The 20,950-nt window shown below is 46.5% G+C and overlaps 2 protein-coding genes across 4 annotated transcripts in view; one reads left to right on the top strand and one right to left on the bottom strand.

Moving 5' to 3' along the window:
- The window catches only part of TMEM132C (transmembrane protein 132C), a 382,337-nt gene that overhangs the window by 44,709 nt on the left and 316,678 nt on the right, over positions 1 to 20,950 (bottom strand). The gene's annotated exons all lie outside the window — the stretch shown is intronic.
- Positions 1 to 20,950, top strand: part of SLC15A4 (solute carrier family 15 member 4) — a 186,708-nt gene that overhangs the window by 134,453 nt on the left and 31,305 nt on the right. Inside the window, exon 9 of one of the 3 annotated variants that reach the window (XM_082353241.1) lies at positions 2,407 to 3,205. The exons of 1 other annotated variant lie outside the window; for it this stretch is intronic. In XM_082353241.1, the coding sequence (XP_082209367.1) occupies positions 2,407 to 2,597 (191 nt within the window). In that variant the 3' untranslated portion in view covers positions 2,598 to 3,205. Of the gene's footprint in view, positions 1 to 2,406; positions 3,206 to 20,950 lie in introns of those variants that run through there. One more of the 3 variants, XM_082353253.1, reaches the window with a different exon arrangement.

Below are 20,950 nucleotides of genomic sequence, written 5' to 3'. Positions count from 1 at the left end.
GGGCGCCACCCCAGATGCACTTAGTCAGAAACTCTGGGGGTGGAGCCTATTCACCCTTTGCTTTAACAATCTATCCAGGTGATTCTGATGCTGCTGAAAAGTTTGAGAACTACTGTTCTAGTCCAAATGTAAGCAGCAATGTTCTTCTTTAGGAAATCTGCTTAATGGGAGCTGGACAAGGGAAGTGGGATGTTCTTTTTGCCCTTTTCCCCTTCCTCCTACCTGGAATACAGATACAATGGCTGGAACACTAGCAGCCATCTTGGTCCATGAGGCAAACTTGGAAATGAAAGCCACTCATGGCGGATGGTGGGGTAGAAAGACAGGAGAGGTCTAAATCTCTGATGACTAAGGAGTGGTCCTGGACTTATGTACATTAGGTATACTTTATGTCTCAGCTACTAGTTTTGAGCATTTTCTATTATACTTAGCCTAACCTAAGGCTAACTCACATAGATATTTCTCTGTATGCTTGAGATCATGAATGAAGATTGCTATTTGCTGCACTTGCATGCAACATTTCCAGTTGTGTAACCGGAAGAAGGGGACTCCATGGCAAGGGTGCTAGATGGTGGCCTGCACTTGGGGAATGGCAGGGAATGGTAGTAATCCCGTTGCTTTTGGCTGCTGCTGGTGGTGGAAGCAAGGCTGACAGAGGACTGTTATGAGAGGAGGGCCAAGCAGAGACTGACAATTCAGCGTAATTTACAGCACCAGGAAAACTACTCCAAGAGGGCGCTTCCTCTTCCCAATTCAAGGCATCCTCGTTAAAATGACGCACGGGTGGCCCAGCAGCCAGTTGGCATGCTGATGAGTGAAAGTACTTGAAATGAGGGTTCTGGATTCAGGGCAGATGAGCCCAGGGAAGTGCCATCTGATGAACAGGCTGACTTTGTTAGGTGCAACCAGCTATTTACATAATCCTGTGATGAAGAATACATTATGTACACACACACACAGGCATTGTAGGGGGGACCTTTCAAAATCCCACCCGCTAACATAATTTTCCCTCTAACCAGGCTGCGTGCAGACACCCAGCTCTGTCGCAATTTTTCTCATCAGGGAGAGAAGGGAAACCTTATTACTGGTTGGTGTGCGAATGGCGCATCTGATGGAGCGGGCTGGATTGGACTCGCTAACCGACACCACCACCTCCTCCCCTCCCGTTTCCTAATGAAACGATCCCCAAGACGTCTGCATGATTTGGGCGGGAGAATTGATTCTAAAAATGCTCCGGGAGATGCCGACGGGGAAATGGAAACCAATATTATCATTTCTGCTTTGCAATGGCTTTGGGATTTCCAAGGAGCAGCGAGGGTCAGGAGGTGGAGAGGCTGGGGAAGAGGAGAAGGTGTTTCCCACGGGAAGGCTTTCTCTTCCTAACATTCCAGGGAGCAAGAGAAAAGGCCTCTTCCATCAATAACCCGACAGATCCGTCCACACTGCAATTGTTCCCAGTTACACCTTCTCCTCTGTCATTTCTGTTTGTCTTCACTTTGCAACTCCTTCTTGAAATCTCAGCCCAACGGTTTAGTGGACCAATGAAGGGTCCACATCTGAAAACAGAAAGTGGGACTTCCCTGGCGGTCCAGTGGTTAGGACTCCATGCTGCCACTGCAGGGGGCACGGGTTTGAACCCTGGTAGGGGAACTAAGATCCTTCACGCTGTGCAGAGTGGCCAAAATAAATAAATAAAAAATAAATACAACACAATACAATAAAATAAAATAAATAAAAACTGAAGGTATCTCAGTCCAGCATGCCAGAGCAGAATGCAGAACGGGGCTTTCGGAGCTGAGGCAGAAGAGCTTCCTGGATGGCTCACAGGTTCCAGGACACAATCATAAATAATCAGACCTGCTCATATTTATTGGGCATCTACAATGTGTCAGGCACTCACAGTAATCATCATGACCTCCAACATCATTTATGTTTATGCCCGTGTTAATTTTCTAGGGCTGTTCTTATATAGGTTAGCAAGCTGGGGGTCTTAAAACAACAGAAATTCATTCTCTCACAGCTCCAGAGGCAAGAGTCCGAAATCAAGGCGTTGGCAGGACACGTTCCCTCTGAAACGTGTTGGGGAGAATCCTTCCCTGCCTCTTCCAGCTTCTGGGTGGGGCTGGCAGTCCTTGGTGTTCCTTGGCTTGTAGACGCTTCACTCCAATCTCCACCTCCATCATCTGTGGTCTTCTGTGTGTGGTATCCAAATTCCCTCTTCTTATAAGGACACCAGTCCTGTTGGATTAGGGCCCATTTTAGTGATCTCATCTTAAGTTGATGACTTCTGCAAAGACCCTCTTTCCAAATAAGATCACATTCACAGATTCTGAGGGTTAGGACGCCAACATCTCTTTTCGGGGGCCATAATTAAATCCATAAGAATGTCTCTTTCATCCTTTGCAGAGAACCTTCATGTGGATTACTGCCACTTTGATCGTCAACATGGCAGAGTAGAAAGGGTTGATGTTACCACAGATGGGAAAACTGAGGCCCAGAGGACTTTATTTGAACCTTCCAGTCTTCTGACAGCCAAGCCGTTCAACATGAGCTCCTGCCTTTATGCAAAACAGCCCTCGGAGCTGACACAGCACTGACTCTACCAGTGACGGTACCAACACCCGCACAGGCCAGCTCACAGCCCACTGTGATTCTGAGCCTTTCCAAGTACTGCATGCTGTTCCAGGCTTCTTTGCATGTGCTGACGTCTTTCCTCCCTGCAACAACCCCATGAGGCAGGTACTTCCCTTCTCCCCCACTTCCTAGGTTAGAAAAAAGTTTGAGTTGCAGAAAGTTTAAGTAACCTGCTAAAGAATCTACAGCTGCTAAGCGAGGGGGTGAAGAGGGGAGAGAAGATGGAACACTGGCTCCGAGCCCCTACACTATCTGACAGCACTATCTCTAAAGATGCTGTAAACTGACTTTGAAAAAGCAAATGCATATATTACACATCTCAGGAAAGGTCCTTAAAAAAAACACAGTGTTACTGAGATATAGTTCAGATGCTGCAATTCACCGATCTAACAGGTAAATGCCAGTTGCAACCATCACCTCTATTTAGTTTCAAAACATTTTCATACCCCCCAAAAGGAAACCCTATGTCCATTAGCAGTCACTCCCCAACCTCCCCTCCCTTCTGCCCCTGCAACCACCAATCTACTTCCTGTCTCTATGGATTTGCCTCTTCTGGACACTTCCTATAAATGCACTCATACACTGGTCTTTTGTGTCTGGCTTATTTCCATCAGCATCATGTTTCCGAGGTTCATCCATGCTGTAGCCTGTGTCAGTGCTTCGTTCTTTTTTTATCGCCTAATAATATTCCAGGGTATGAATAGACCTCATTGCATGTATCCATTCATCAACTGATGGACATCTGGGTCGTTACTGGACCACGTTGTGGCTACTATTGGCTAATATGAACAATGTTGCTACGAATATTTGAGTGCAAGATTTTTGTGTGTGGTTGAAGTATACCACTCTGGCGAGTATACCTAGGAGTGGGGATGTGAAAATGCCTTTTTAAAGCCGGGTAATTACCTAGACTCTTTCTTAAGATGAATTATCTTCTTTGCACTGGAAAAGTTACAATAATCCCCCAAATGTAGGAATCACCTTTCCTCCAAAGCGGTCCAAGCACTTTTTTTTAATCCTATACAATCCACCTCTCTGCAGCAGGGCAGAAGGAGGTGATTTTTTTTTTTTTTTTTTTTTTTTTTTTACTGTCGTTTCATAAAGCCACGGAGGCAATGAGATGTCTCTGCCCCAGATCAGAGGCTGGGCTGAGCGGATGCTGACCACCGGTCAGGCGTCTGTTCCAGGGCCCCCCGTCCGCTCTCCACGTCCAGGCGTGAGGGCGACGTCCCCCATCTCCTGCTGTGAATGCCGCTTGTTGTGACTCTCAGAACGAACGCCGTGTTCCCAGCCCCGCATGTTCCTAGACGGTGTCTCATTAATTATAGTCTCAGCCCATTGGCTGCCTTTCGAGCTGCATCTTAATTAGTGACCCCTCCTGGCTGACTCTTTCTTAGCACAGGAGTTCTTTGTTGGATCCTGTGTCTCTTCCGATTTTCAAAGCACAGATCAATGGGATGCTGTGAGGCGAACTTGTCTCCCTTCCCATTTCGGGAACAGGAAGGGATCCTTATACGGGATGGGCTCTGCTCCCGGCACAGACCCACCCCACAGCCAACAAGAGACCCCTTGATAGGCGGAGGAGGACGGCACTGGGGTCCAGCATCATCTAACCTAGGGGGCTGGATCCTATTTCGAGAGAACCTAACTTTCCACACAGCAGAAGGGGTGCGCCCCTTGAAACCCGAATGAGACCCTGTCCTGCTCTGCTCAAACCTCCTCCTGGTTTGCATCCCACACAGAGCGGCAGGCAAAGTCCTGCAGGATCTGGACGCCTTCAGACTCTTTGGTTTCCTCTCCTACTTCTCTCCCTTCCACGTGCTTTCCAGACACCACCGCTTCTTTGCTGTGCGTTGAACGCGACTGAATCTTTGTACGCACTGTCCTGCCTGGAATGCTTTCCCGAGACATCCACGTGGCTCCATCCTCACCTCCCGAGCACCTTTGTCCAGGTGTTACCTGCCCATCCCCATTCTCTGCTGTGCGTTCCAGAGCTCTGATCACCCGGGACACTGTGTTTCATTTCAGTGTTGGGGCCAAGTCTGGGAAGAAAGCTCCAAGAAGGAAGGCATCCTGTTCTCCAGTGTAGGAGCTCCACAAATGTATGGGGAAGAGATAGAAAACAGATACTGCCTGTCAGTCTTTCTAGTTTTATGTTCTAAAAGCATTTAGGGCAGGAGAATTGGAGGGCTTTTTGAAGGCGGTTGTGAATTGGGAAGAAGAAGAGGAATCTTGGGCTGCCTCCCCCAGGGAACAAAATCAAGATCCTAGAAGGAGTTGTCGCCTCATGGCGCCAACCTTAGCAAAGAGGCTGGGACCTTGGGTGTGGCACAGAGACAACTGTAGGTGCAGAGACCACAATCTAGGAACGACGGAGGCTCTGGGGGACCTGTGTGGATCAGGACCAGGAACCCAGATGGCTCTCACTGCCGCAGCACTGGTTTGAGCATCAGGAGAGACAGGAGCTGTTACAAAAATGTGAAGGGATAGAAATTCCAAGGATTGGGATGAACTTGTTTTCTACTGGACTGATGGAATGGGAGGTGAGAGGCATAAATCAGGGCGACTTAAGAGGAAAACCAGTGATGCTTTGTTTCTGCACATCTGGTCTGATGGATGGAGGTTCCCACCCAGCGCCGATATTCTACAGGGTCACCCACGCCCTTTCTGATTGGTCAGCGTCCCACCACTGGTCTGATCTGATTGGCTGGAGCCTGTGCCAATCCAATAGGAAAAGAGTTTGAATCCCACCCCTGTTTGCACCCACTGCACGTGGAAAATAGAAGGTAACAAACAAGGTTCCGCACTTTCTAGGGCACGTGGCCACGATGACGCCCGAATCTCTGGTTGGAAGTGGTCCATTACTTTTTAATGGGGCTGTCACATGAGTCTTCATAGGTTTTCTTGGGGGTACCCGGAGGGTCAGAACACAAAAGGTAGCTGGTCTTGCCGAAATGACCTACACGTGTCCAGGCATGTGGGTTTCCAATTGCGGAGAACTGTGCTGACCGCATTAGTCACGAGAAGTGAAAAGCCTCATTCTTCTTCGGATTGCAGCTCCGAGTTTCTGCCAGCAGTTAGCACGGGAGAAACACAGATGCACAATAGTAAACCATTTAGCAAATCAATCCTACGGAGCTGCAACTTGTCTCAAACGGTAGCTGAGCAAATTTCCTTCCCTCCCTGAGGACCTCCGCTAACAGCGCTGCGGGCTTGCAGTAACAGACCAATAATTCTGGGTTCTGTCACTACCGGGAAACCCAACTCCCACCTCATTTACCTGAAATCCATTCTCCGTGCAAACTGGGGTGCAGGAGCCGAACTTTACTTATCTGTCAGTTTGCTTCTAATACAAGATGGAGATTCTATTCCAAAATGTTCATTGAAAACAAGAAAACAATTCAATTTAAGAAGGCAAGCGTCTCCAGAAGGTCTAGCGCTGTAATTGAGCTATTACACGGGCTTGCCCTTTGGGATGGCACATGGGAATATGAGGCGTCAACTTCCCGGAGAAATGTCACATTTTTTTTGCAACCTAGCCAAGAAAGGAGATAGTTGAGAAATGAGAAACGTACTTTATTTCTCCAAAGTTGTAGTCGTTTTCTGTTTTCAATAGTTCTGCCTCACGGAAGTATAGACAGGTGCTGTTGCTATGAGTCAAGGATGTTTGAAAGGCTAGCCCTGAGGGCAGAGCCCACCCCAGCGATACTATGAAGGGAGCAGAAGTGGCCACTGGCCCCTGTGTTGCTTCTGCTTCTTAGGACCCTTTCTGTCACCTTCCACACACACCGTGTATGAGAGACATTTCAGGGGTGCTTCGGTACCTGGACCTCCCCTCCTTCCTGAGTCACTGGGAAGAACAGGTGTCCAGACCGCCTGCAGCCAATAAAACGTGAGTGAGTGCAATTGATGTATATCCTTTCTGGGCTGAGGCAGGTAAAAGCCAGCGGGCGGGCTCTCTGCTTTCTGTCTCCCTGGTGGGGCAATGTTGGGTGCAGGATGGGGGGAGCTAAATCCCTAAGTCGCTGGATAGAATCGAGCACAGGTCGACGACCTGCACCAAGCTTTGCGTGAGTGTGATAAATAAATTTTGTGCACCGCTGAAATCCCAGCTCTTGTCTGTTGCAGGAGCTAGCAGGACGCCTGCTGACGCATCCCCCAGAGAAGCCAGGCGTGGCGGCCACCTGAATACAAGCAAGCCCTCCAGTAAACACGCTCACGTTCAAGCACGGTGGACCAAAGTAACTGGATGACCTCTGCCAGGGGCACTGGGGTTTCAGGGGGAACCACAGGGACAGGGAAAGAAATTCTAACTCAGAGGCACAAGGTACCAACAGTGAACTCTTGAGACAACAGCCCTGGGCTCTAAGGGGAGGGAATCGTAGAGGTGGGCTTTCTTGGATTTTCCCATCAAAATCGTATAGAGAGGTTTTCTCAAGTGGGAATCTGGGGTTGTGAGCACAGAAATGAACTCTGGATAACTCAAGCCAACAGGGAATTTGTCAGCAGGATCTTGGGTTTCAGAAGGTGGTCAGGCTCGGGAACAGGGCAGGCACTGTGGTCGAATCTGGGCAACAAAAGCTGCCCCACGTCTCGTCAAGGGGATGCTAATGAATGAACCCCAATAGTTGTTTTGTGTCCTCATATCAGGCCAGTTGAGGGTCAGAGAATCCAGCTGGTGAGTTTAGGGGCTGTGCCCTCACTGGTGGTGGCAAAGGGGTGGGAGGGAGGGAACCTGACTGGCTGGGAGAATCCTCAGCTCTGTGGGCAGTGGCATGGACACAGTCACACCTAGTATCCCAGGCCTTCTCCAGTGGCAGGACCAGTGGTCCACTCTGAACTTCTGGGCTGCCTCAGGCATAGTTCAGCGAAGGCCAGAAAGTTCCTACATCTCAGTGCCGAATTAATGCCAACTCTAGTTGTTGGCACAGAGAACTTATTTTCCTTTTCAACACCACCTGCCCAAATCTGTTCAAAGTCCCCCATGAATCCTACTCGGCCATAATTATGCATTGATGACTGGGCACTGACCACAGAAGTAATGGATGATACTACCCCCTAGTGGCGAACATTGGTAATACACAGCATTGCAGCAAATGGAGAATTTTCCCCTGGTACTGATTTTTCTGAACAAACACAAACCACAGCCCATATCCCTGATCCGGGTAGAATGGAATCTACTCCCTTAGTCCTGATGGCTTCTCCAGGGCCCTTTTGAGGTAAAATATACACACTGTAAAATTTACCCGTAGTCTGATGAATTTTAGTGACTTTATGTAGTTGTGGAACCTTTACCACCATGCAGCTTCAGAACATTTCCATCAGCCTAAGTTCCCCTCGGGCCATTCGCAATTAAGCTCTGCTCCTACATCGGTCCCCAGGCAATCACTGATTGGCTTTCTGTCTCTAAAGTTGTGTCTTGGGGCTTCCCTGGTGGCGCAGTGGTTAAGAATCCGCCTGCCAATGCAAGGGACACAGGTTCGAGCCCTGGTCTGGGAGGATCCCACATGCCGCGGAGCAGCTGGGCCCGTGAGCGACAATTACTGAGCCTGCACGTCTGGAGCCTGTGCTCCGCAACAAGAGAGGCCACGATAGTGAGAGGCCCGCGCACTGCGATGAAGAGTGGCCCCCACTTGCCACAACTGGAGAAAGCCCTCGCACAGGAACTAAGACCCAACACAGCCATAAATAAATAAATAAATAAATAAATTTAAAAGAGATAAGCAAAACATTCTCTCTATAAATTTGATCTTTAAAAAAATAAAAAATAAAAAATAAAGTTGTGACGTTTCTAGAAATTTCGTACAATGGACTCCTACAGTGTGTAGTTTTTTTGCACCCAGCTGTTTGCATCTCAGTTGCTTGATGCATCGGTAGTTTTTTTTCCTTTTTACTGCAAACAGTGTTCTGTCCTCTGACTATCCCTCAATTTGTTTACTTTTCTCAAGTTGAGGGATATTTGGATTGATTTCCAGTTTTCGGTGATGATGGATAGTGTTGCGTCATAATGTTTGCCCACCTGTCTCCATGTGAGCAGGTGTTTTCCTTTCTCTAGACCCCTGAGGGTAGCATCATTGGGTTGTATGGCAAGTGAACCTTTAATGCATTACTAAAGTGCTCAACTGTCTTCTAACAATGGTCTACCGTTTTACATTCCCACCACCGATACAGACAGATCTGTTTCCCCATACCCATGCGGACACTTGGTATTATCCGTCTTTTTGATTTTAGCCATCCTAGTGAGCGAAACTGTGCTTTAATTTGCATTTCCCAATGACTAATTCCATCAAGAGTTTAAATTCCCCCAACACTTCAGAATTAAATGAATAACTGTGGTAAGGCTTGGCTTACAGTCACTGAACCATTGCTCGAGCATCAAATTTAATCTGTATGTTAAAGAGGATTTGGAAGGAATCAGATAGACAGCAAGGAGGCATTTGGGCCCATCACCAACCGAAAAAAAAACCTGAAGAAAATGAGTAGGGTAGTTAGAAGCAGCTTGATGTAGCAAACATAACAATAATATGTTTTATGAAGGAAATTCCCTGGCGGTCCAGCGATTAGGACTCCGTGCTCTCACTGCCGAGGGTCTGGGTTCGATTCCTGGTTGGGAACTAAGATCCCACAGGCCACGCAGCCAAAAAATATATATATATATTTTATGATAACAACCATGTAAATTCATTATCAACACACATACACAAATATATAAAATTAGAAGTATTTCACATTCCCTATTTCAAGTTTCCTTGTAAAACTGGGATTAAAAAAAAATCTGCCTTTTGTCTCTACTAGCAAATACAGTGTCTGAATTACGAGATTTTAAGGGCACCAAATGCAGGCTTTGGAGGCTGTCGGCTGGGCACGTGCACTGCAGCTGTCGGCTGGGTGCTTTCTCTCTGCCCTGGGTTAGCCGAGTCCCTCAGCCGAGGTTTCATTACCTCCGCCTTAATCATTCACGAGCGTGTCTGCTGAGGAGTCTGGAGAATCCAGTGGAGTGTGAGGTCCACATCAAACGGGTACAACCTGACAGCAGCAGCCAAGAGGCTCCCTGAACTGCCCCTGGGCTGATCCCTCCGATTAAGGCAGACCTTTTGCAAATTAGTGGAGAATGTTCCAGTTTCCTCTGCTTTCCCTCAGCTTTGTAGATTTCATTTCGCGAAGCGTAAGCAGTAATCCGGTCGTACGAATCCCGTGCCCCACGCGGAGTTCCTGACATATTGGATAAATAAGAGCCCGGGGAAGAAAGAGATCTTGCCTCCTTCTTTCAAGTGATTAAGGGAACGAGAGCTAGTTTGTCGCCTTTGCGGTTTTTCTGGCAAATTCAAGGAAGAAGGCTTCTCTGAGGGTCAGTGAGAGATAATTACAGTCACAAGGCCGGAGAGCCTTCAGACAATCGAACGTCAGACGCTGCCCCCTGTTTGTCAAATGCTCGCTGAAACCCTTCCTGGGTCTCTGCCCAGCTGTGCCAGGGGGTGGGATGGACAAGGTAACAGCACAAACCCCCTGATTCAAATCCACGGCCTGCCACTCATTAGCTGTGTGTCCTTGGCAAACTGCTTAACCTTTCTGGGCCTCACTTCCTCCTCTTTAAAAAGGCGATCATAACAGCAGCATCCTGTCTCAGTTTCCTGTGGCTGCTGTTCCAGAGCATCATAAACTTGGTGGCTTTAAACAACAGGCATGTGTCCTCTCATGGTTCCGGAGGCCGGAGGTCTGAAATCAAGGTGTCGCCAGGCCGTGCTCCCTCCTAAGGTTCTAGAGAAGCATCCTTCCTGCCTCTTCCAGCTCCTGGTGGTGGCCACGCCCCTGGCGTTCCTTGGCTTGTGGCCGCGTCACTCCATCTTTGCCTCCAATTCACATGGCCTTCTTCTGTGTCTCCTTTTTCATCTCTCATAAGGACTCTCTGGTTGGATCTAGGGCCACCCTGATCCACCACGATCTCAGCTTGATCCTTACCTTAACCACATCTGCAAAGACCCCATTTCCGATCAAGGTCACATTCATCGTTACCAGGGGGTAGGACTTGGACATACCCAGCCCAGCACCCATCACATAGGGATACTGGGAGGACATGTCTGTAATTACTGCTTTGTTATTATTATCGAAGGAGACTGTGGATGGGGATCAGCGAGGAAAGTGACAGAAGTTGTGTCCACAAGGGGACGATGGTGCAGACAAAGGCCTGAGGCTGGAACTAGTGGTGTGAAGGGGGACCCAGCACGCCGGCTGCACTGGTGCTGAAACGTGGCTGAAAAAAGGGAGGACCCTGGTGCCAGGATGGAATGGCGGTCCCGGGTGTCGTGACTCAAACCCGGACTGTTTGTCTCTAAAGTCTGCGATCCCACCAGGGACTGGTTCAAGCCCCCTGCTTCCCCCAAGCCTTCTGTGTCTCTCTTCATCCCTCCAGCCTTATGACCTCAGAGGGGTGCAGTATTTGCACTTGGAGCTGAACTAGGCTGCAGCACTTAAAAAAAACCCCAGCTCTTTGGGATATAGTTCACATGCCCTACCATTCACCCATTTAAAGTGTATAATCCAGTGATGTCTAGTAGATTCACAGAATGGTGCTACCATCGCCACAATCAATTTTAGACCATTTCATCACCCTAAAAAGAAACTGTATTTCTAAGCTGTCCACCCCTGATCCCTCCCAGTCCGGGCAGCCGTAAAGTTACTTTCTCACTCTATGGATTTACCTATTCTGACATTTCATAGAAATGAAGTTTTATAATGTGTAGTCTTTTGTGGCTGGCTTTTTCACTTAGCATGATGCATACAAGGTTCATCTGTGTTGTAATATGCATCACACTTCATTCCTTTTTATTGCTGAAAGATTGTGGTATTCTTGAGTTGAGAGGTATAATTCCTAAGCAGGAATCATAAACTAAAATAGCCAAGTACTTCCTAAGTGCCAAGCACTGTGCAAATTACAAGCATTATTTCAACTGAGATGCCTGCAGAGTTTGGGCAGGCAAAACAAATGGGTGAAACAGATTTGGTAGAAACTATTATGAACCCTAGTTCGTGCTGGTCCAAAGGATTCCACTGGTTGCTGCCTGATAAGAATTTGGGCCAGAAGACTTCCTGATCTTCTGATTCTTTCAAGAGAAGTCAGGATACTGGATTTGTTTGTGTGAAATCTCCCCATTGATATATATGGATAACAAACAAAATTCATCCTCAGGCTGGATTCAGACAAAGGACTTCTTCCAGTTTAGGGTCTCTGCTTACGAAGCAAAAAGATGGTCATAAAATAACTACAGTGGACCATACACACCACTGTTTGTAACCCCAAAATCAATTTGGGAAGAAGAGTAACCAACTCACCCTGGTTTGCCCAGACTGTCCCAGTTTTAAAACTGAAAATCCCATATCCTGGGAACCTTCTCAGTTCTGGGCAAACTGGGATGGTTGGTCACCGCACTGGGAGGCCAGTCTATTCCCGTGAGGTGCCCGTGTCTGGGATACTGTGGCTGCTCACCCTTGGGAACTACTCTCAGAGCGAAGTTATGGACACAAGAGAAGAAAGAAGTAAATCTCTTCCACTTATTGACGCCTCATTTTGAATCAAAGACACCATTCTCTTTCTCCAACTTGCTCATTCATCAGATCTGACTTTTGGCTGTTCTCAAAGACAATATCACCATTATTACCAAGACCATTCTCATCACCAATATCATCAGCATCACCATCATCACCATCACCATCATCGTTATATCATTACCATCATCACCATCATCATCACCAGTATCACCATCACCATCATCATATCATCCCCATCCTCATGTTCATCATTATCACCATTATCACCCTCATCATCACTATCATCATCATCACCTTCTTCACAGTCTCCAACATCATGATGATCATTATTGTTGCTGTCATCTTCATCATCACCATCACCACCATCATCATCACCTTCATCATCACCACCATCACCACCATCATCATCATCATTACCAGCATCATCACCACCATCACCACCATCACCACCATCATCATCATCATTACCATCATCACCACCATCACCACCATCATCACCATCATCACCACCATCACCATCATCATCACCGTCATCATCACCTTCACCACCACCATCATCATCATCATTACCATCATCATCACCACCATCAACATCATCATTATATCACTACCATCATCACCATCATCACTAGTATCACCATCACCACCATCATCACCATCATCACCATCATCATCACCATCATCACCATGATCACCATCATCACCACCATCATCACCATCACCACCACCATCACCACAATCATCACCACCATCATCACCATCATCATCACCATCACCACCATCATCATCACCTTCACCACCACCATCATCATCATCACCATCACCATCATCATCACCATCATCACCATCATCACCATCATCATCACCATCATCACCATGATCACCATCATCACCACCATCATCACCATCACCACCACCATCACCACAATCATCACCACCATCATCACCACCATCATCACCATCATCACCATCACCACCACCATCACCACAATCATCATCACCATCATCACCACCATCATCACCATCACCACCATCATCACCACCATCATCATCACCATCATCACCTTCACCACCACCATCATCACCATGGTCACCATCACCCTCACCATCACCATGTTCATTATCACCATCATCACACTCACCATCGCTATCATCATCATCACCATCACCACCACTATCATCAACAGCTTCATCATCATTCACCTCCTCCGCTGCACCCTTCTACCATAAATCTTTTCCAGTATGAAGTGTGAAAATCAAGAAGAGAGTCACTGGAGTTAGATATGGGTTCAAACCCGATTTGCACCATTCCCAAGCCGTGTAACTGCAGGAATATTAGCTACACCACAGGCCTCAGTGTCTTCACCCATGAACTGAAGATAATACAGGCTCAGACACTGCTGAAGCAGCTGCTCTAAGGATTGCATGAAACAACGAACATGAAGCACTTAGCACAGCGCCAGCGCTCAGTAAATGTTAATTACTATTATCATGGAAATGAATCTCAGTGTGATTCAGCACACTTGGACTTCACAGATTCACCACATCAGGGCAGCTCTAATTTCTGGAAATTGTTGCAGATTTTTGCCTCTGACTCCTGGGTTATTAGGCTCCCCAGGACGACACAACCACATTTTCAGAGGGATACTGCTGATGTTTGCCTCCAAGGAGGACCCTCCACGAATGACACTGATGAACGTAAAACAAGACCAAATATGGGAAAGTCTTTTACAAACTGTAGAGTGCTGGGCAGATGTCAGGGAAGGGGGTTACGACTCACTGTCTAGCCTTTGGCCACTCACAGAACCAAGAAATTCATCCAGTCCAGTTCTTTGCAGAACTGAGGACAAAACAACCCAAATCAGGCCTCCCGCGTGAAACTAGAAGCTTCTGGAGATTTTGCAGATAAAGAAGGCACTCTCATATTTCCCATGGTGTCAGCCCCCAAATTACGGGTGACATTTTTGTTTGCTGCTTCTGAAAGTTCCAGAGTCCCTACCTCGACATGGAAGCCTGCCGAGAAATCAGGTCCGGAAAGGCCAACATTCAGGACTGCCAAATGCACTCCTGTTCCGGGAATTTCCACCTGCCCCAAATGTGGAAATGTGCCCCAGACATCTGGGATGTTTGTATCCAGAGAGGCTTTATTTTGTTTGCTGGGTCTCCCAGAAGAAGGATTGTATGGTAGGAAGAGGGGTACGGGGGCGACACCTTAAAAATGAGTTAGCAAGTGTAATTTGGAAAAGGTTATGGTAAAAAAAAAATGCCTTAGACTATAGCTACAGCCTCTTAGCCAGTCTCTTAGATTCTGGATTGGTTAGAAGGAAAAAGAATGATCACCCACCCTGGGTGAGGGGAATAATGGAGCTGAGATAAGGGGGTTCAGGGAGGGGGGGCTTCAGGAGGTGGCTGGATCCACCTTCTGGGGTCCTTGAATGTACAGTGTGCAGCATGTAGTACTTTTGTCCTAAGCTTGGAGCCTTCCCACAATATGTGGGCAAGGGGCAGCTCCCACTCAGGGCAGGATTTGGGGCAAGGGGGTGGTATGGCAGGAGCGTGCACCATGTAAGTCACATCCACGTGGTCAGCCATGGCTGCTCAGAAGATCTCTTCAGGTTCGGAAACAGAATTACAAATTGCCGAGAGCCCTTAGAATTTTCTGTCCCAGCCCTGAGGGGTTAGAACTTCACTGCAGGTTGCTTTTAGTTAACGGAGATCAGTTTCGGGGGTTCATATGTAACCTGGTAGCAGGTGGCCCCCTCATAGGGAAAACTGGAATGTTCCCAGATGTGTGTTTGGAAGGCAAAGGGAACACTTTCAATAAAACAAATGAATGTGCTGATTTTGACCTTTTTAAACTCCGTGACAACATCCGGATGGAGACAAAGAAAAAAATCTCATTTCATCCAGCCGTTCTTAATATATTAACTTATAAAGCAAAATACCAAGATTAATTCTCATTCAAATCTGCACCCACCTAAGGTTCTTGGAAATGAAATTCCATTAACAATTCCTTTCATTTTTACGTTCAAGAATTTTTAGTATGCAGGGACTTGGGCTTCAGTGATTTCTGCGCTTGAGCACAGCACGGATTCTGTAAGCATTTGGAAAACTGTTTTTTTCCTTCCATTACAGGACACAATGCAGTATCTTAGAAAATTTGTTATTTAGAACCTCTTAATATTATGCAAGCAGGTATCTGAGATAATATTCACATTCGTAAGTGAATTTTAGGTCTGATGACAGTGAGTGATGTAAAATTCTTGCTCTGAGTAACTAGATCATTTCTCCCTTTTTGTGGGTGATATGTACACCCACCCAACCCAGCATTTATCAACAAGAGTGAGGACAGTTTCAGTGGCTATGACTACCAGACAGTAGTCATTGGAAAAGGAATTATATACTGCTCACATACTAGTTTTCTAATAAATCCCCCCTTTTCAAGGCCCCTTTGGAAGGAAAGGAAGTAAAAGGGGCACCAAGAACCCCGAGACATAAATGAAAGTCACTTTAGACTCTGGCACAGGCAAGGCAGAAATCAAAGTCCTTAGTTCGGTGCTAAAGCCTAAAATGAGGGTGAAAGGAAAACTGCCAGAAGAATGAACAACAGATAGCATCTCTTTCCCTGTAACTAAGGAAAGTGGGTTTTACTTGGTTTGCAGATAAGTTCAGGCAGCAGGGCTGCCAACTACAGCTGCACAGGCTTTGCACTGCACAAGGGCTTGCTTCTGGAGGTGTTCTGCAAAACAGAGGGAAGGCAAGTGTCTTATGCAAGGGCACCTCTTTCTAATTTGCATGAAGACTCTGCTTGGCCCAGTGGTTTGGACCTTCCCTTAGGACATCATGAATTACAAAGAGGAAGCACACACGTATTTTCACAACCATCTCTCCCAAAACAGAGAACACTGGTTTCTAAATGCAACCTCTTTACTTTTCGATTTCATTAATGAAGGGCATGTTGATTCGTGTAGCATGTAAACAGGACCTTGATTATCTGGTTCAGTCCTTAAACTCAAAATCTAGAACCTTCACCTGGTATACTGTGCACATCCAATAAATGTTTGTTCAATGAATGAATGAATCAATAGGGCATTCTGTACGCGGAAGCCACTGCTACAGGTAAATTGACATCTGCCCTTCGCTGTTTTCCCATTGCCTTGAGAATATTAATTATTAATCACGGATTTTTCTGGAGGGAAGGTCACGTGAAGAGGATTTTAGTTGGAAAGGTAAATAATGAATAAAAATCCCCGTTCATAGTTAACTCACACATTTGTAAAGAACTGTTTTGTCAGGAAGATTAAATCTGGGATTTGACTCTCCCTCAACATCTCTTTTTATTACTAGTATCCATTTCTCCCAGCCCTCCTCACAAAGTCAGAGGTCCTCAAACAGTTTGGTCTTGGGATCCCTTTATAGTCTTAAAAATTATTGAGGGCCCTAAAGAGCTTTTGCCTATATAGGTTGTGCTGATTGATATTTATTGTATTAGAAATTAAAATTGGAAGTTTTGGAAACTCAAGATGACAAAAGCACACATTCCATTAGCTCTTAGAAGGAGGGCATCATCCTTCTGGAAAAAGCTATAATTCAAAAAAGATACGTGCACCCCTATGTTCACAGCAGCACTGTTCACAATAGCCAAGACATGGAAGCAACCTAAGTGTCCATCGACAGAGGAATGGATAAAGAAGATGTGGTACATACATCCAATGGAATACTACTCAGCCATAAAAAAGAATGAAATAATGCCATTTGCAGCAACATGGATGGACTTAGAGATGATCATACTAAGTGAAGTAAGTCAGAAAGAGAAAGACAGATACCATATGATATCACTTATATGTGGAATCTAAAATAGGACACAAATGAACCTATCTATGAAACAGAAACAGACTCACAGACATAGAGAACAGACTTGTGGTTGCCAAGGAGGAGGGGGTTGGTGGATGGATTGGGAGTTTGGGATTAGCAGGTGCAAACTATTATATATAGAATAGATAAACAACAAGGTCCCACTGTATAGCACAGGGAACTATATTCAATGTCCTGTGAAAAACCATCATGGAAAAGAATATAAAAAAGAATGTATGAATATATGAATAACTGAGTCTCTTTGTTGTACAGCAGAAATTAACACAACACTGTAAATCAACTCTATTTCAATTAAAAAATAATAAAAAACTCAACATCAAAGAAAAAAAGGAGGAGGACATCATCCTATGCCTCTGTGCACTCGTGACAGAGAGTGAAAAAGTCAAATCACATCATCACATTTTTGATAGTCAGTCTCTCCAAATAGCCGCCCCCTCCCCCCCCTCCCCCCCCCCCCCCCAGTCCTTGCCTCCCGGCAGGTCACACCCTTGTGTATTCCTCTCCACGCTGAATCAGAGATGGTTGATGGAAGCAATAGAATACAGAGAATCAACGGTGTGCGACCTCTGAGGCTGTCATAAAAGGCTTTGCAGTTTTCACCTTGGTCTCTGGGGGAAGCCAGCCGCCATGTTGTGAGGCTACTCAAGCCGCCCGCTGAGAACTGACTTGTCAGCCGTGGGAATGAGGCACCTCGGAGGTGGGTCCTCCAACCACAGTCAAGCCTTTAGATGATGCAGCTCCGGCCAACACTTTGATGGCAAACTCATGAAAGACTTTGAGACAGAACCCCCAGCAGAGATGGTCCTGAGTTCCTGCTCCCTTGTTGCTATTTTAAGCCACTACATCTTGGGGTAACTTGTTACACATCGATAGATAACTACTCTAGTATTATTATGAAAATAGTTTTTATCTCAGACTCTGTGAAAGGGTCTTGGGGACCCCCAAGGATTTCCATTCCATACTTTGATAACTGCAGAACAAGGGCATGCAGAACTTAAGGAGCTGTGTTCCACAAAGATCCGAGGGCAGAAGCGTTTGATGAGAAAAAGGAATGAAATGCAACAAGGCTAAATGTGGAAGGGACTGTCCTTGTCAACTAGCTCCTCGAAGCTGTGCTTACACCTGAGGTGCAGAGAAAAGAGCCTGTCACGCCCAAAAGTGCTCTTCTGACTCTGTTATCTGCTTATTTTCATAGTCTTGGGGAAAAAAAACTCCACTCTCGTTCTTCTACTCATCCAGTAATTAAGGGCATGATTCTACCAGATGTATCGGGGCAGAAATTTGCATAATATTAATGAACTTGGAGTATGTACTCAAACAAATAAAGACCATTAATAGACTGTATGGATCAACAAATAACAGGAATTTGGGGACGTCCCTGGTGGTCCAGTGGTCAGGGGTCTGCGCTTCCACTGCAGGGGGCAGAGGTTCGATCCCTGGTCGGGGAACTAAGATTCTGCATGCCACATGGCACGGCCAAATAAATAAATAAAATAAAGTGGAGTCTGAATTAAAACAAATAGCATTTGCGCCTTCACAGTAAATAAAGCATTTTACTATGAATGTGGAGGAGCTAGTTAATGAAAGTCCTATTACTAACTCTACTCCTAAATAATAATGGCCGAGGTTTATATAGCATTTAATATGTGCCAGGCACTCTTCTAACGGCTTCATATATATTGTCTGATTTAATCCTCACGACAACCCTGTGAGATAGGGACTGTCATTATCTCCATTTCACAGGTGAGGAAGCAGGCACAGAGAGGGTTAGTGATTTGCCCATGGTCACAGAGCTCGAAAAGTAGTGGAGCTGGGATTGGAAGCCAGGCATCTGCCATGGTCTATGAGGTTAGCCTTTGACTGCCCCTTATCCCCTATTCTGTCTTCATAACACCTGGCAAGAGGTGGGCAGGGCAGAATGTAAACCGAGAGGATGAGGGTCTATGGCTGTGAAAGTCAATGTGTAGCCCAGGCTGGGGCTCACCCTGCCCTGTGTTCTTATTCCATGGAGAGCAGTGACTCAAAAACCAAGGCATCAGTAAGCTGAGCCCTGCCTGGAGTGTCTGTAAAGCCGGGTAACGGGCATCTCTTGGGCTTTGTCTGCCAAGTCTCCTGATGGTCCTTTCCCCACCCTCCTCCAATTCTTTGTGGTTCTTTTTGGACCTGGCCTTATTCTGGGGTACACACACCATGCTAGGCCAATCGTGATCAGTGCGGTTGCCTCAAAAATGGGATGGCCAGATAAGCCAGACTCAGGGTGAGGTCTGAGACTTCTGTTGGAACTCTTGGGGAAAAGGCAGACTTTCTCCTAGGAATGCTAATTACTTGGATGGAAACCTGCAGCTACCTTTGGGAAACCCTGCCTGAAAAGGAAGTCTGCAGACAGAAAAGCAGAGCTTAGAAAAAAAGACAAATGGATGGAAATGTTGTTTGAGTGCCTGGATCCAACAGTGCCTGAAGCCCTTGGACAAGGGCGATTAATCTTCCTTTTGGATTAAGCCAGTTGAGCTCGTTTCTTGACACCCGCTCCAAAATTGTGTTGATAAAACACAAGGAATTCAAAGATCTTCCATCATGCTTTTTCTTTTTAAGTTTAACATACCAGATCACATACAATATGAAAAAAAAAGGCAGCCCAATCACCGGACAGTCCCATAGGAACTACACTGAGGGCTGAACAGATGAAGAATGATGGACAGGCTTGGACTCAGAGCAGGGCTGGGGCAGAATCTGGACCTACATTCCCCACTCGGTCACCTTCATTACCATCCCTCTGTATCACCGCTCCATCTAATAAAGGGGCTACTGGCCACATGTGGCTATTTACATTACAATGAATTAAATTTAGGTAAAGTTAAAAGTTAAATTCCTCTGTGGCTCCAGCCAATTTTAAGTGCTCAGTGACCCCATGTAGCTGGTGGTACCCGTATGGGACAGCGCAGATATGGAACCTTGCTACAGAAAGTTCCACTGGATAACACTGCCTTCTAAGTTTCTAAACATGTCTCTTTCCTCCTTCTTAGACTATAACTGAAATTAATCATGTTTAGGAATATGCAGAAGGTATATCCATTATTAGAACTCATTAATTCAATGGGGATATTTGTTGAACATCTCTAGGTGCTGAGCATCTAGAAGTTGAAGACACAGCCATGAACAAGTCCGAGAACATGCCCACACGAACATGACCGGCCAGAGGGGAGATGGGCCACTGATAGCCAAAAAACATCGCACAGAACATCGTGTTGGGCTTCCCTGGTGGCTCAGTGGTTGAGAAGCTGCCTGCCAATACAGGGGACACGGGTTCAAGCCCTGGTCTGGGAAGATCCCACATGCCGCGGAGCAAGTAGGCCCGTGAGCCACAGCTACTGAGCCTGCGCGTCTGGAGCCTGTGCTCCGCAACAAGAGAGGCCGCGATAGTGAGAGGCCCGCGCACCACGATGAAGAGTGGTCCCCGCTTGCCGCAACTGGAGAAAGCCCTCGCACGGAAACGAAGACCCAACACAGCCAAAAATAAATAAATAAATAATTTTAAAAAAAGAACATCATGTTGCGTAGAGATGGGTGTTGCAAAGGGAAAACGAAGCAGGGAGAGGGGAAGCCTTTGATCCAGGACAGTGGTCCCTAGACCAGCAGCATTACTGTCACCAGGAAATGGTCAGAGATGCAAATTCTTGGGCTCCACCGGCAATCTACAGAGCCAGAATCACTGGGGTGGGGCTGGCAGTGCATGTTTTAACAAGCCCCCAGGGGACGTTGACCATTCACAAGTTTGAGAATCACCTAAATAGCGCAATCTGCACTCCTTTCTTAGTCCACGACTTGCTTTTCAAGTCTTACGGCTTACGAACAAAAGCTGGACGAAAGACCCTGCGTAGCCCTTGAACTCTCTTCT

Source organism: Balaenoptera borealis, assembly GCF_965194805.1.
Source record: "Balaenoptera borealis genome assembly, chromosome: 14".
Lineage (NCBI taxonomy): Eukaryota > Metazoa > Chordata > Mammalia > Artiodactyla > Balaenopteridae > Balaenoptera > Balaenoptera borealis.
Note: the sequence above shows the minus strand (reverse complement) of the source record. Positions and strands in the feature narration are given on the sequence as shown.